The sequence below is a fragment of the Phasianus colchicus genome, chromosome 4 (assembly GCF_987193195.1).
Source record: "Phasianus colchicus chromosome 4, bPhaCol1.hap1.1, whole genome shotgun sequence".
Lineage (NCBI taxonomy): Eukaryota > Metazoa > Chordata > Aves > Galliformes > Phasianidae > Phasianus > Phasianus colchicus.
The window spans coordinates 39,594,111-39,610,591 of NC_143439.1; the positions used below are offsets into that span (position 1 = coordinate 39,594,111).

At 40.8% G+C, this 16,481-nt stretch overlaps 1 protein-coding gene across 3 annotated transcripts; it reads left to right on the plus strand.

The window, feature by feature from the left end:
* Positions 1–560: 560 nt before the first annotated feature.
* On the plus strand, positions 561–16,170 carry CASP6 (caspase 6). 3 transcript variants are annotated; one of them, XM_090139269.1, is made up of 8 exons: positions 561–697; positions 7,474–7,515; positions 8,785–8,827; positions 10,832–10,978; positions 11,417–11,493; positions 11,933–12,108; positions 13,883–14,039; positions 14,661–16,170. In XM_090139269.1, the coding sequence occupies exons 4-8, from the start codon at positions 10,863–10,865 to the stop codon at positions 14,897–14,899; spliced, it is 765 nt and encodes a 254-aa protein (XP_089995395.1). In that variant the 5' UTR covers positions 561–697; positions 7,474–7,515; positions 8,785–8,827; positions 10,832–10,862; the 3' UTR covers positions 14,900–16,170. The 3 variants fall into 3 exon arrangements, with proteins under 3 accessions (XP_089995395.1, XP_031452806.1, XP_089995396.1); XM_031596946.2 differs by lacking the exon at positions 561–697 and adding an exon at positions 4,214–5,616 and having other exon boundaries at positions 14,661–16,162; XM_090139270.1 differs by lacking the exon at positions 561–697 and adding an exon at positions 5,643–6,006.
* Positions 16,171–16,481: the final 311 nt, after the last annotated feature.

A 16,481-nucleotide genomic window follows, 5' to 3' on the forward strand; every position in this document is an offset into this window, starting at 1 on the left:
AGACTCAAAGACAGAGTCAGCAGTCAGACAGAAGTCGCCACTGTATTCCGGGTCTACCTTGAAGCTCAGCTCTTTGGGGCAGCTCTCCTCATTGCTGTCCACTGGCCAGATGAGTCTGATGGCTTTGAAGATGGGCAGAATATTGCCCAGATTAATGTCCCTGAAGCTGAGCTCCTCTAGCACCTTCCCTGTCTGGAGCTTCTTCTCAAACTCTGCCTTCATCTTATTCATCACCCACTTCCTGACTGGGACCATGCCCCTGAGCTCCCTGAAGAGAAAGAGGAAGATGGCATTGAGGAGGTGGCACATCTTATTGCTGGAGGTGGGATCTGGAGGGGGAGTTCTGGCTGCTGTGGTAGCATAGTGCTGGGCTCCAGGCCTGTGGTGAGAGCTGAGGCAGCCAGCACTGATGCCAGGACTGGCTCTGAGGCTGCCTAGCTGCCTGGTGTATATGAGGCCATCTTCAGCTCTGGCCACTCTGGGAGGCTCCAGCATCTTCCTGTAGAAGAAGGAGGAACGCAAGGAAGCAGGTGGCCAGCATCAAGATAGGATGTCATATACCAGTAGCGTCATTGCCTCGAGTGCACCAAGCCTCACAGTTGAGAAGTGCCCCTGCTTGAGGGGAGGTCTTGTCCCTGCAGCTCAGTGCCACACAGGAGAGCTTGAAAAGCTGTTTGTGCTGCTCACCAGTTATGGGGTAAGATGAATGACTCATAATCATACTTTGTTTTCAGGCGCATGCTCAGTTGGCACTCAGCTGTTGAACCAGGTGCCTTCTATCCATTCTTTCAGCTTCACAGTTTGAGACAGATTTGTGGTTGTTAAGCTGTGTTAGAGAGTGTTACCAGTACTGTCCTTCATTGTCTTTCTATGCAAGCCCTTATGTACAAACCAGGCTGAAGGAGGAAGTTGAGAGAAAGAAAGAAGTGGTGCGAGGAGCACACCATCACATGAGTACTGTCCCTGCGGTGGCAGGAGGGGGTCTGGAGGTTTTCAGGAAGTGTGTAGATGTGGCACTTAAGGACATAATTTAGTGGGCAAGGTGGTGGTGGATTGATGGTTGGACTAGATGATCTTGGACGTCTTTTTCAACCTTAATGACTTATATTAAACACTGACATGAATGTATTGTTTGAAAGTCATTATGCTATTCTTCCTCGTGTTTAAAAAATAGGAAAAAAAGTGTTAAGTCTTCCTTATCTTCTTTACACTACAAGTTGGAAACTGAAATTAGACTCTTTTAGTGTATGTACATTTAGGGTATGCTACTGTAAAACACAAACACTATTTTCAATTAAAAAAAAAAAAAAAAGGAAACTGAATAGTGGGGAAATCAGAGGTACAGAAGAGCTGAATCTCATATTATTTCTAATATAGGCCAAGTGTTAGGTTTCCAAGCAGCTGATGTATCTGATAGATAACAGTAGGTAGGAGAGTTCTGCAGAGTTAAAATGGCACCTTGAATAGCCCTTCACTTTGAATAGATACCTTCAGATCTCTCTGATGTACTCTGTCCTGTGCGTTTGTTTTAAAACAAAGAAAAAAGCCCTAAGCAAGGTATATATCTGCATTATATATTTCTACCTGATCCGGTAATGAACTTCCTCAGCACTCTTCAGAAAAGTATGTTGATCCTTTTAAGGACTGACTCCTAAAGCGAACAGTTTGTGACCTAAGGATATAGTTTTGATTTGACAGAATGCTGGAATGTGGTTGTAATGTTACATAAGTTTAGAAAGGATTCAAGTCTTTATTTTTCAAATTAAACAATGTATTGTGTATTATATGTGTAGAAAGGATATATTGTTCAAAGAGGTTGATCTATATTTGTCTCATGGCACAACTTACTGTATTCATCTTTGCTTTCATTTAGTCCATTCTGATGGAACACTAGAAGAAGATTCCACAGATAGGGTCAGCCCAACAAACCTTTTATTTAAAATGCCCTCTGTGATGCTGACAGAAATTTGAGCCTTTATTTCTGTCACCTTTTCCCATGACCTCTGTGAGGCTGACAGACATCTGAGCCTTTATTTCTGTCATCTCTTCCATGACTGCTCTAGCTGAAATCATCTGATGTCTGAATTATTTGTGGTTTGCCCTCTGTACTGATTTTCTGTTGCTAATCTCCAGTTGTCAGACCTCAGTTAACTTTTGCATTGAGTCTTGTCCTGTTGTCCTCATTTGCCTTAGAAATCCACAGAATATGACTGAAAATTAAAGTACTGCATCCATGAACAGGGAAAATAAACTATGCAGAAAGTTTAAAGTTCACTTAACTCAGATTGCAATGTGATTTCTCTTCTGGAAGTATTTTTGTATGTTTTTGCTTTACTATTTTTTTGTGGTATTTTTGTTTTTCACTGAAGCTTATGGTACATGACACAAAATAAGTGTCTCACTCAATAAAATTCCTGCCAAAGTTCCTTGACCCCACTTCCTGGTTTTATTTTCCTATTTGTGGGTATTAAATAACACAGCAAGAGATACTGCTGCCAAGTTTTACAAAACCATGTCTGAACAACTTGCGGTGCCTTTAAATACAGGGAGATTTTGTCACAGAATTGAAGTGACTGTAGTACCCTGATTGTTTAAAATTAAAACATTGATGCAGTGAGTCCAACACAGTATCATAATTCAGTTAGGTAATTCAAGTAAAAGTGAGCTTCAACTATATGCTTAAATGGACAAAAAAGAAAAATTTTCACTGTTGGAAAGCACTGCGTTTTGTTCCTTAATGTATTTACCTGTAAATGCACTGTGAAAGCATTTCTTAGTTTCCCTCAAACCATTTTTAATACAAAAAAGAGCCTTAACACTGCTAAATATCACAAAGGACACTTTGATAATTGTGGAAGCATTTATTTTCTTCCAGAGAGCCTTTGCCTAAGTTTTGCGGGAAGTAGCAAAACTTAGTAGCAGGAATTCTTGCTTATAGTTTCCTGCAAATTATACCAAACACATCTTATAATGTTAAATCCTAAACTACAATCCTAAAATGAATCATGGATATTGCACTCTGGATTAGCAGTGTCATTTATCACATTGAGCCCTAAGCTACCTGCTTAGGGCTACATAACAGATTGCTGCTACGGAGCCCCAGGCTGGGTTCTGCAGTTGCTCCATTCATACAGAATTACTACAGCCAAAAGGTGTAAGGGGCAGCTCCAATAGGAGCTGAGAGAATTGAAATTTGCAGTTTGCAATAAATAAATAGATCTTCCTAGTAAGAATCTAACTGTTTTAGAGAGTAAGAAAGGTGCTGAAGTCTGGTAGTTGTATCCTGTTTTGTCTGAATAAGCAAAAAGAATTTAAACAATTTTATCTTGATCTCACTGGCTGCTAGCGGGTTGAAGATAGCAAGTCCAAACATGGGAAAAACAAGTGAAGGCAGTGAGAAATACCCATTGATCCCTCACCCGCAAGGAAGCCACCATGTCCAAAATTCCTTATTTGTACAACAAACATGTAAAACAAGTCAGACTGGATAAAATATCTAAAATCCCCATCCAGAGCCACCTCCTCTTGTACCTATAGCAGTTCTGCTCTCTGAGAGCTGCCTCACACGTCAGTGTGCCCCAGAGCCCACCGAGCAGTGGCCCAGATACACAGTTCAGACCTGTCCTCGTTACAAACCTGCAGAGCTTAGCTATAGAAGGATGGGTTTGGGCACTGGCTTCTGTTTATACATGATGATAGAATCATAGAATCCCCAAGGTTGGAAAAGACCTCCAAGATTATCCAGTCCAACCATCCACCTACCACCAATACTTCCCCACTAAGCCATGTCCCTCATGGCTTACATCATGTAAGCCATGTGTACAACATCTACACAATTCATGAACATCTCCAGTGACAGTGACTCAACCACCTCCCTGGGCAGCCCATTCCAGCACCTAAACACTTTTTCAGGGAAGAAATTTTTTTTTAACCATGACAACATTCAACCTGAATCTTGCCTGGCACAACTTGAGGACATTCTCTCTCACCCCATTCCTAGTTACGCAGGAGAAGAAGCTAACCCTCACATCACCACAACCTCTTTTCAGGTAGTTGTAGAGAGTAATAAAGTCTCCCTTGAGCCTCCTCCAGACTGAACAATCCCAGTTCTCATTAGCTGCTTCCCATAAGACCTATGCTCCAGACCCATCAGAGCTTCACTGCCCTTTTCTGGTTACACTCCACGACCCTGATGTCTTGTATTGAGGTGTCCAAAACTGAACACAGTACTCGAGGTGCAGCCTTACCAGTGCTGAGTACAGAGGGATAATCACCTTCCTGCTTCTGCTGGCAACACTATTTCTGATACAAGCCATGATGCCATTGGCCTTCTTGGCCACCTGGGCACACTGCTGGCTCATGATGGGTCAAGCGCTGATCAACACCCTCAAGTCCATTTCTTCCACAGCCTTCCAGCCACTCTGCTCCAAGCCTGAAGTGTTACCTGGGACTGTTGCAACCAAAGTGACGCTGACCTGACACTTGGTCTTGCTCAACTTCATCCATACCTCAGCCCAGCTATCCAGACTCTGTAGAGCCTTCTTACCCCCAGGCAGACTGACACTTACTCCCAGCTTGGTGTCATCTGCAAACTTACATACTGTGGGTGCACTCAATCCCTTTGTTCAGGTCATTAGTAAAGATACTGAACAGGACGGGCCCCAGTATTGACCCCTGGGGAACACCACTCATAACAGGTTGCCAGCTGGACTCAACTCCATTCACTACCACACTGGGCTCTGCCCTCCACACTCAGTCCTTTACCCAGAGCAAAGAGAGTACTGTCCAAGCCACAGGCTGCCAGCTTCTCCAGGAAAATACTGTTGGACAGTGCTAAAGGCTTTGCTAAAGTCTGAGTAGACTAAGTAGACGGTCTTTCCCTCATCCACCAGACAGGTCACTGGATCATAGAAGAACAGGTTGATCAAGCAGGATTTGCCTTTTATGAACCCATGAGGCTGGTCAGGCCTCATTCCCCTGTTGTCTTGCACATGCTGCATGATCTCATCAAGACGATCAGCTCCATAACCTTTCCTGGCACCGAGGTCAAGCTGACAGACTTGTAGTTCCTCAGATCTCCTAAGGACCCTTCCTGTAGCTGGGAGTCACGTTGGCGAGCCTCCAATCCTCTGGGAGCTCTTCGGTTGACCATGAAAAGGCAGAGGCTGCCCACACACAGGGCCATTGTCTGGGTGCTCTCCCCAGCACTTGAGCTCTGGTCACAGTTAGGCTCACCAAGGAGCACTCATGCAGTAACAGACCGAGGCTGCAAATCTGCGAGCTTTCAGCTCTGTCAGGGCTTCATTCACGCGAATGTGGGTAACACAAGTCTTACAGCAGGGGAAACCGCGCGTACCTGTGCAGTCTGACGGAGCCCCGAGCCTCGGCTCAGCAGCACCGCAGCGCCTCACCGGTCGCAAGGCGCCGCCGTTCCGGCGCTGGGCCAAGCGAAAGCGATTCTCTGAGCGCCCTCGGAGCGCCGTGGGACGGCCCGCGGCCTGCGCCGCTCCCGCCCCGTTTCCTCCAGCAGCGCGGAGGAGGCGGGCCGGGCCGGCACACGGCGGGGGAAGAGCAGGGCTCTCGACATGTCGGGCGCGGAGCGGCGGCGGGCGGCAGGTAGGCGGGCGGCTGTGAGCGGCCGGCACGTCTTCCTGCCCCGCGGGCAGCGGCGAGACGGAGCCCCGGGCCGCTCCCGGGGAGCGGAGCCGCAGGGCCGCCGTTGCGCTCTGAAGGGAGGGGAGCTCGGCTTTCTCCGTCTGCGAAACAAAGGGGTGGGGGTGGGGACGAGGCGGAAACTCCGATTTGCACGGGGACCCGGAACGAAAGTGCTGGAAGTCCAGGTTACTGCTGGAGATAAGTGCGCTATCAGTGCGGAGGCAGGAGGGAGAGCAGGAGACGTGGCTGTCGGGGTTGAAACGCCGCCGCTGAGAGGCGCCTGCACCGCTGCGATCGATGTTCTTACCGTAAGGCTGATAGGTGACTCAGAACCTGCCGCCGAAGCACCAGGTAGTTCAAAATGTAACTACTGCAGGGATAAACGAAATCAATTTCGAAGTCAGTGTTCACTTTCAGAGGAGATGAGCCATGTACTGAAAGCCTTCTGAAATCTGGACTGCTAAGGTGCAAATGTTGACGCCTGTAATTTAACTGAGGTGAAACTAGAATGCTTGACGTGGTAGAAACCACGTGCGGGCAGAGCAGCTGCAGCACACGTGGGCTTGGGCACCTCAGGCTGAAGGGTCCAACGTTTTCTTCCGTATTTCCCCTTCGTTGAGAGCACCCCCAGTGTCCAGGTACTCAAAGAGGCACTGACATCATCTGGCATTGAATGTTCGTAATTTGCAACCCCTCTTTTTCAAGCAAGCCTGGCTTTGGTAAAACGTACCACTTTCCTTGGTGGTAGCTGTATGTTTTTGGTTCCCCAGGATGCTGTTAGGCATACGTGCGTTTTTTGTGCCATTGGTATTTTCTAAGTATCATGTCCGTTGGCCTATTTGAAATGTTACGAGATTAAAATGCATCCAAAGAACGTGTAGCCAGATCTCACTGTGTAGCTCAGTGCATACCTGAGTTTTAATTCCTTTAAAACAATCCAACTTCACAAGATATAAGTCAAGTAATCCCTTTGAGAACAGTCAGTTCTTAGCCTGTGTAAAACAAGTTTTTCATACACCACTTTTTTTGTTTGTTTACCTGAATGAAGCTATTGTGTGCCAGTGGCAGTGAAAAGCTCAAGGCTGGAAACTTGCTAAGCAGATTTAAAAGAACAAGTAAAACATCTTTCCCAGGTCTCCTTTGGCTCAGGCATTCCACTGTCTTTGTATCTACATGCCAGCCTGTTCTGTGCAAAAGTCTGACTTTAACCTTTTAAAAGTCTGTTGAGGGTTTTGGAAGTGTTTCCTTCCTCCCCCTCTCCTTTAAGTTGAGGCAAAAGTATCAGATCTTAGGTACACAAGCAAAAAAAAAAGTTTAAATTTAAACATACAGATCTCTGGCTCATATTATAAACAAAATCACAGGCACAAGTGTTGCTGCTACATTGTCTGCACTCATTTTCAATACTTCTGTCGTTAGTCTGACCTACATGTTGTTTCAAGCAAACTGAAGTAGCTTTTTATCCATCAGGTCACAAGTGATATTTGCAGGACACAACACATGAAAGCGTGATCAATATTTACAGATGGGAAGTTTGTGTGTAAATAACAACACTTCAAAGGGTATGACTTCCTTTAAGCTGTCTCTCAGTCTCCCATGCTATGAAGTTCAACGTAAGGGCTTGTAAAGTCAGTTCTAGAGCTCCAAGCTTACTCTAGTGTCTTTATGAACATCTCAGTCAATACATAGATGTTAATTCATTTTGCTGAAGGCTTTAATCAGATGTGAAAAACAGGGACAAATACTAGGAAAAATATGTATACAAAATAATTTTTAAAATGTATGTATATGTAACCATGCCTTTTGTTTTGATTGCAGGCCGTGTCCAGTTGGACAGCAAATCTACACCAACCACCACAGGTACAATACAGCATATTGTTTTCATAATGTGCTTGTTAGTCTCTAATGATAGTAGTAGAAACCATGATAAGAAGAGCCCACTGAGATGTTTAAGAAAAAAGATTTAAGTATTTTGGCCTGGCCATCTGCCAAGCCTTTAGTTTTGCACCCTCCCAAGATATGCAGATTTCCAGTTGTTTCCACAGTGTTACCTTCATGTGTATTCTGTTACTGGTGATACTTAATTTAGCAGAAGAAAAGGTATAAATCTTGCATATTTTCAATTGTTGTTACTAACACATATGGTTATACTACCTTCTCAGCTCTGCTGAGGCTGCACCTTGAGTGCTGTGTTCAGTTTTGGGCTCCTCATTACAAGAAAGACATTGAGACCATGGAGTGTGTCCAGAGAAGGGCAGTGAAGCTGTAAGAACACAAGTGTTTTGGGGAGCGGCTTAGGGAACTGGGGTTGCTCAGTCTGGAGAAGAGGAAGCTCAGGGGAGACCATATCACTCTCTAAAACTGAAAAGAGGTTGAGTTGAGGCAGGGGTGAGTTTCTTCTCCTGCATAACTGGTGATAGGATGAGAGGGAATGGCCTCAGATTGCACCAGGGGAGGTTCAGGTTGGTTATTAGGACAACTTTCTTCTCCAAAACAGTAGTCAGGTGCTGGAACAAGCTGCCCAGGTAGGTGGTTGGGTCACTGTTCCTGGAGGTGTTCAAGAAACATTTAGATGTGGTACTAAGGGACATGGTTTAGTAGGGGAATATTGGTGCTAGGTGGACAGTTGGACTGGATGATCTTGGAGATCTTTTCCAACCTTGTTGATTCTATGATTCTGTGATTCATAAGCTGTACCCAACCTCAGAGATTGCTCAGTTTTGCATTAGCAGCACTACTGAAGTTTAAAAAAAGTGTATTTTTTGATAATGTAAACTCCAAATTATTGAGCCAAAGAGACGGTTTAAATATAGACTGCTAACTCCTTATGTATTCTGAGATCATGATTTATGTATTTAAGTAGCTACAGATAGCTTACTAAATAAAAAATGTGCACATCTTGACCACCTGAAATTCATATTGTTAGAGTCAAAATTTTAAGAACAGCCTCCAAATGTTTGGGGTACAAATGCTAATGAAGCTGTTAAACTGCATACCTACTTAGCTGATGAGTGAATGAGCTTTTGGTTCATCTTTCACACTAATAGCTAAACTTTACGGTTGGATGCACAAGTTCAAGCTTTTCCCTTTAAAAATTTGGTGGCTAACTCACTTTTTTCTCTCTAACAGATGGAAATCAGAACATCACAGAAGTGGATGCATTTGATATAAGGTACAGTTCTGATGGCAACAATGGAGAGATGGCTTGCTGCGGTCAGTTGGAAGTTTTCCTGCTTTTCGTTATGAATGCAAGTGAATTACTCATTCAACCTCACCCATTTACACAACATGTTTTTAGTTTTAGCAACGTCAGGTGTAGAACTATCCTTCTTAAGATGAAGACATGCAGAAGGGATTCTTAGGAGTGCATTCGTGTTATGTTAGGCAATGTGCAGAGAGAGTGACAAAAATACCATCACAGTCTGGACAGTTGGGCAAAACAATAGTGTATAACACAAGAATATAGTCCTCTATAGAGAGACAATGAATTAGTGGTTCCATTAATTTTTCCTGCTCTATCATGCAACATTGTATAGCCCTGGAAAAGGTAAACTACCTGTCTGGTAGCTTCCTTTGCCTTGCTCACTCAGTGAATACAGATGAGCAGAGGAAGAATTATGTAGGCAACCATCCTTTAATGGTCCTTTCATGGATCCAAGGACATAACAGTCCATAAGCCACATATCTTGCTAAATCCAAAGGAACAAAAATTACCAGAATCTGAATAAGCTCTGGCACTGGCACAGGTTTTCACTTGATATTTCTATCATTCATAATTACAGAGCTAAAGTTGAACATTTTTGCATTTTATCATGTTAAGTACTTCAAGTGGGGAGAGCGTGAGACAGCATCCCACTTATTTTTCTGACCAGTTTTCCATGTAGCACTTTAGAAATCCCCAGTTGGAGGTCAGCTGTCCAGAATTCCTGCTCCTTGTTTGAATTCTGCAGGCATTATGAAGGGAGCTGCTCATAGTAAAGTGGAGAAGCAAAAATACTTAATGAAACATTTTGGTTGCTTTGTAGTCAAATGAAAACATTTTGGAGTAAACTGTAATCTTTAAGTAACTTCTGCAAGTGAGTATTCTGAACTTTTTCTAGGAATTGCACCAAAACTGAACAGTCTGCAGCAGGAAAAGAAAACAAAACAGTAACATGCCAAATACAGCAGCTCTGCCTACTGACAGTTCTAGGGCAGCATGACCTGGACTGTCACTCTGTAAACCTACAGCACAGGCCTTTTCTGTTGTGAGGAACTATCATCAGAAATATTTTAGCCTCTGTTCCCTGCACAGATGCCTCTATCAACTGAAGCAGCATGATTTGTCTCTCTAAATACAGCCATGCCAAAGCCTGGAAAGGACCCTTTGGGTCCAAGTATACAGATCATAGCATGTTAATGCAGATCTCTGTGTTGTGTTTGCTTATAACACAATAAAAGAAACAGAATGCTACTCCAAACATACAAATGCTCTACACATTTGTTGCCTTGATATTTAAAATGTTTCTACTTAGAAGCTGGGTTGGCCATTTGTGCTCTTGCCGGTAGTCCCTTGGTTGTAGGGCTCTGTTGGTTGGTTGATAAACACCAGTCAACAGTTGTACCATCATAGCTTTCATTTTGACCTGTAAATAATACAAACTTCTTGACTTCTCACAAACAGTATGTATACTACCTCATCAACCAGTATATGGTATATAGGCTGCTGTTTATGATGTAACACTCAATTAGAAGAACTGGAAGCAAATTTCACACAGTTAGACTTCCAAATAAATACATATGCACCATACAACTCTGCTAAAATAATATTTAGCTAAATATGTAACATGGAGAATTGGAGCCAAATCTGAAATGCACTTTTATCTGCCTCAGAGTGTTATTAATGTGACAGCTTCCTGAAAACAGAAAATACAGAGAAACCATTCAACACTCCCTGACAGATCCTTGTCCCCAGCCTAAACATATTTTTACTGAACTGTTTAACATTCCCAAGCTTTCAAAAAATACTTAATGATTTAGGTTCTTTCTAAAATATCACACATATTTAAAGTCTTCTGAAATTGGATTCTCAAAGTCTCTAGTCAATTACAACAGTCTCAGCTAGCAGGAATACAGGAAAGGAATTCAATTAGCAGCTAACTGACTCATCAAGAAAGTTTTCTATCTCTGGCAACAGACAAACATTTGACCCTGCAGAGCAATACAAAATGAACCATCAGAGAAGAGGAGTTGCGTTAATCTTCAATCACGAGCACTTTTTTTGGCATTTAAGGCTGCCAGATAGACGTGGGACTTTGGCAGACAGAAACAATCTGAAACGCAGGTAAGAAACTTGGTTTCTCCCCCAAAGCTTAAAAGAACTTCAGAAATTAAGATCAAATAAGCAGCTACCTAGATCTTACATTTAAGTACAGAAGAAAATACTTCGCAAACATAAGCGTCTGTGCAATCTTGACAAAAAAAAGACATAATTAAAAAAACTTCAAGGAGCATTCCTGTATGTCACAGAAACTGCTGGCACAAGTAACACGACTGCAGCGACTCTAGACCTTTCTTAGGCCAAAGTCTTCAAAGTAACTAGAGTTAGATACTACATATGCACTGGACACCAGTTCGAGTCCAAAATCATTTTCAGTTATTTTTATAAACAATGCATAAACATGAATATTAACTATCTCATTGTGAAAGCAATTGAGTTGGTAGTAATTGATATATAATTTGAGAAAATGTTTTTACTAATATGTATGTGTTTTAACAATAGCTTGACAGACCTTGGATTTGAAGTCAGAATTTTTGACGATCTGAAAGCAGAAGATGTGCTGCAGAAAGTTTATGAAGGTAGGAGACCATATATGAGTTATGTCTAACTACTAATAGCAGAATTTCTAGACTTACGTTTTCCGTTCTCTATGCTCAGCTAACTTAACATTTTTAATTTTCGTGCACAGTGTTCAACATAAAAAGGGCTTAATGGTTAAACTTCAGATTTTTTTTATTGCAATGTAAGGAAATCTGTAATGAGAGCTAAATGAAGTTGCTAAAAGAAGTTATCTTTCAGCTGGGAGAAGTTAGTAATATTCTTTTTTTTTTTTTTACTTTCAGCTTATCTTGAGCCATACTTAATCACTGTACCTTTAGATCTCTGCAGTCTTATGCTATTTGAAAATGCAGTTCACTTGAAAAACAACTGATCTGAAATTATATGATACAAATGTACCATGTTTTTTTGAAAGCGAAGATCGCTGTTTAGTTATCTGAAGCGCACTTGATATTTCAGCCTCTCTGGATGACTACAGCAATGCTGACTGCTTTGTTTGTGTGTTCTTGAGTCATGGTGAGAATGACCACGTCTACGCATATGATGCCCAAATCAAAATTGAGACGATCACAAACATGTTCAGAGGAGATAAGTGCCAGAGTCTGGTAGGAAAGCCAAAGATATTTATAATTCAGGTAAGATGTTGTCAGTGTACATTTAATGGCAGAGAAGAAAGTATCATTAGTTTTTGGAGAAAGTTGTGCACAGCTTCAGCTCAGTTCCTCCCATTCATACCTCTCATCCATAGGTTAGGCTGAAAAAAGTTATTTCATTTCCTTACATTCACTGTTTTCCACCAGGCAAGTTCCTTCACATGATCAATTGAAGAAGATTATGGTTTTTTTTTGTTTTGTTTTTGTTGTTGTTTTTATTTATTTCCATGACCAATACTCATCATAGAACGGTTAAGGTTGGAAAAGACCTCTAGTTCATCTGTTGTAATTGGCATCTCTAGAAAAAACAAAGTATCATATTAAGGCTTTATTGTCACAAAAATACTGATGGTGCTAAGGGGTCAAACAAAACCCATACAATAACTTCCTATTTCACTCTTTGGTTCAAAGGATAATGCAAGCTGAAAAGAATCCCAGAAGTTCTGTGGTCCAGCTTCTTGTTCAAAGCAGTTGGATATGGGGTCAATCCAAATTTTTAAGGGCCCACCTTTATGTTACAATTAGTAAACTCAAACAAAAAACTTGACCTTTAGTAGACTGTAATTCTAGTAGTTATGTAGTAATTCAAAGAACTACCTTTTTTCAAATGAAAGGTGACTTAGGCACAAGGCTGGTACAAATGTCAGCATACTGTTAATTCATTTTTCATTACGATTTATTCACTTTTTTTTTTTTAATCAGACCAAAGATGGAAAAATATTTAAGACTTTGATTTTGTAATACAAGTTATACTTGGAAATATTAATAAGATACTTATCAAAGAAGCAAATTGCATTAGTTCAGTTCAGGAACGGAGTTCTTTTACAGAAGAAAGAACAATCAGTATAACACTTACCTTTGGAAATCACAGAGTAAACAGCAAAGACAGAACTTCATCATGGCAAAGGAAAGGAAATTTTCATATCTCTCTTTTGTGATAGCTCTTATGTAACACCTATTGCCTACTTTGTAACTTTTTAAGTGTGCCCTTACTTTCTTTTTCTCCACATACACTTTCTGCAACAGACAATCCTTGGCTTATTTAATGGCTTATCTTTAAATAAATAAATAATTCAGCAACATAATATAGCACAGCATATTACAATGGCTGTGCTTCAGAGCATTTATTCCTTGCTGCATTGTCATGCTTAGGAATGTGATCCTTTCTCTTTCCCCAGCTGGTGAGACTGCATTCAGATTCTTGTGTCCAGTTCTGAGCTCCCCACTATACAAGATATAGACTTATTGGAATAAGTCCAGTGCAGGGCTGTGAAAATGATAAGGAACTGGAGCATCTTTCATATCAGGAGAAACTAGGATTGTTCAACCTAAAGAAGAGAAGGCTTAGGGAGATCTTATCAATATACATGAATACCTGATAGGAGGAGTGGGAATGAAGAGGAAGCTAGGATCTCTTCCATTTTGCATAATGGGTACAGATTAAACACATAGAACATCTCAACACAAGAAAACACTTTTTTATTGTGTAAGTGAGCAAACACCAAAAGGTGTCACACAACCTTGGAGATAGAAGCCAACTGGACATAGTCCTGAACAACATGCTTTAGCTGACCCTGAGTTTTTATTGGATTTCATCACCAATATTTTAATTGATAGAGAACTACATGGGTCTTTATGAATCTACAATTATGGTTAATGTAGAATGTAACAGGAGTCCCCTCTGTTTAAAAGTGTCGTGGTAACACAGATCAACTTCACAGAGATGAAAATATAATCATCCTTCTCTCCCCAACAGGCATGTCGAGGTGATAAACATGATGACCCAGTTCTCGTTCAGGATTTAGTAGACAGCAAAGATGAAACCACTGTTAACCAGACTGAAGTGGATGCAGCTGGCGTCTATACCCTGCCGGCTGGTGCAGACTTTATTATGTGCTATTCTGTGGCACAAGGTAGAATTCTATTTTATGTCTGTGTGTCTGATATTTCAGTATAACAAGCTTGAACACTTCCTCATTTTGCAGTCAAAATAATGAGTACAGTTCCATGTCATCTGTTTTGCTCCCTGTTAAGTGACATCTGGGAAGGAGCCCCATATGTTAGGAAAGAAGTAAAAACAAATATTCAAAATTGCAGTTAATTTGCCAAACAGAATCATTCTCTTTATAATTTTGTTGCTGAGCTGTGTGCCAGCAGCAAGCATCCCCCTTTTCTCCTAGACTGTGGTATTCTAGAGGCTTATCTATTACCCCATACTATGTGGCTGTATTTCCCAGTTCATCATCTGTTTTGTCCTCAGTCCCATCTGCTGCCATGCAAATTGCAGATACAGTCCTCTGGACAATAAGCTACCAGTTCCTAAACTGTATTCCTCTTGGCTAGACTGAGTAAGTGATATCAAAACCATTTCCTTCTGCCATTTCCAGTGAGACTGCATAACTTGACACGGTAAGATTTACATTCAGTAGTAATTCCATTAGGTGAAGCTAGCAAGGATTAACTGTCGTGAATGTTTTTCAGTGGGAGTGGCTACTTACAACTAAGAATAATTTTATTTTCCTTTTCTACAATAGGTTACTTTTCTCACCGTGAAACTGTAAATGGCTCCTGGTACATTCAAGATTTATGTGAGGCTCTCAGGAAGCACGGCTCTTCCTTGGAGTTCACAGAACTTCTTACTGTCGTTAACCGGAAAGTTTCTCATCGCAAAGTGGATATGTGCAGAGATATAAATGCTATAGGAAAAAAACAGATTCCTTGTTTTGCTTCAATGTTGACAAAAAAATTGTATTTTCACCCAAAATCTAAGTAGCTTGCTACTTAATAATGACATTCTTTAATGCTCACCACAGAAGTGAGAAAACTACCATCTTAGATCAGGAGATTAATACTCTATAAGATTATCTGCAAAAAAACTGGGATCAAATCTTATAGTTTGTATATGCAATAGTTTCAAAAATCTTAAGGCAAATTTAAAGCTAATATTACAGCTCTGTTCATCTCAGGGAATGTGGAAAAAGTTTACTGGTGCTAGATTAGTAAGAGGTGCTCAGATTTTATTGAAATTAACTTTTAAGGAAAAAGAAAGATTTGTGCTCAATTTACCTGTTTCATTATGGCACATTTTTTACTATTTCCAAAACTTTTTAAACACTGTATTAGGTTAGCTTCTCTTGCTCCAAGAGTACAGTTTACAGGAAATATACTTGTAAGGCATCTTTTTTATATCTGTGTACAACAGTATCCACCACCTAATTTTTATGCATTTATATATATATATATATTTTTTTTTTCCCTCTCAACACTAAAAACGTACTTAATTCCTTGAGTACAGTTGTAGTTCTAATGCAAATAAAGGGCTTCTTTTACTGGCACATAATTTTCATTTGTGGCACAATTAAAGCCTGTGGTGCTTTGCATCCTCAGAGGGAAAGAAAGCAGTAATGAAATAAGGCAAATATCTTGCTTTGGAAAAGCATGATTTGGGGTACAAACACACTCTTTGACAGGGGTAAACTTATCTGCTACACATCACTAAAGCAAATGATTTATACGGTTCAGGTTCACTTGCCACTTTTCTAGATATCTTTAGGCAGCTCTCCAGTATACAACATAAGCAAACCTTGGTTCTTCAGAGGTATTGGTGTTGGACCAGACTCTGCCTCCTCTGGGCTCCAGAGATCAGCTGTACACTGTCATTTTGTATACAGAACTGATAGTATGCTTGTCATCATAGGATGTTTCAGGTTGCTACTACTGTAGCATTAGTAACTGCAATACTTAATAGAAGCAATTTTTTAAAAAATTAGGTTTTACATTATTGGTATATAATGCTTAACTCTGGTGGACAGAGAACTCATGCTAAGGAAAGTTAATTCATTTTTCTGGGTAAAAAATAATTGACTTACTGGTTCTACTTTAGTTACATCCTTTCATACACTGTGTTCTGAGTTAGTATGGCTACTTTGAAGCTCTGAGTAAATCATGTATTCGTGAATGTTTTTGTAAGTTCTTTCAATAAAATGCAACAGTAAAATAATTTTAGAATAAATGAGTTTGATGTATGTGCTATTTTTCCAGAAACATTGACTAGAAATAGCTTACTTTTGATGAAAATCTAACCTCCACCAATGGTGTTATACCAACAAAATCAGAGCACACAGAGCTAGGGAAAAGAAAGAACAATTTCAGGGAAAAAAAAATCCGTAATACTTGATGCAGGAGTTAATTGCTTGCTAATTGTCTGAAAATGACAGCCCTCACTTTAGAGAACATTCCTATCACTTTATCTGGAAGCAGAATGCCTCCATTTTACTAATATGACTTGACAAATATCTGAAGAACTTTGCTTCAGCAGTTTCTTTGTAAGACCGAAATTTAAAGCAAAAAACAAA

Excerpts from the sequence above, each read along its gene's own strand:
- CASP6 (XM_031596946.2), top strand. The coding sequence starts at position 5,586 with ATGTCGGGCGCGGAGCGGCGGCGGGCGGCAG. Across the intron at positions 10,979-11,416 it reads AGAAACAATCTGAAACGCAG|CTTGACAGACCTTGGATTTG; the intron begins GTAAGAAACTTG and ends TTTTAACAATAG. Across the intron at positions 12,109-13,882 it reads CAAAGATATTTATAATTCAG|GCATGTCGAGGTGATAAACA; the intron begins GTAAGATGTTGT and ends TCTCCCCAACAG.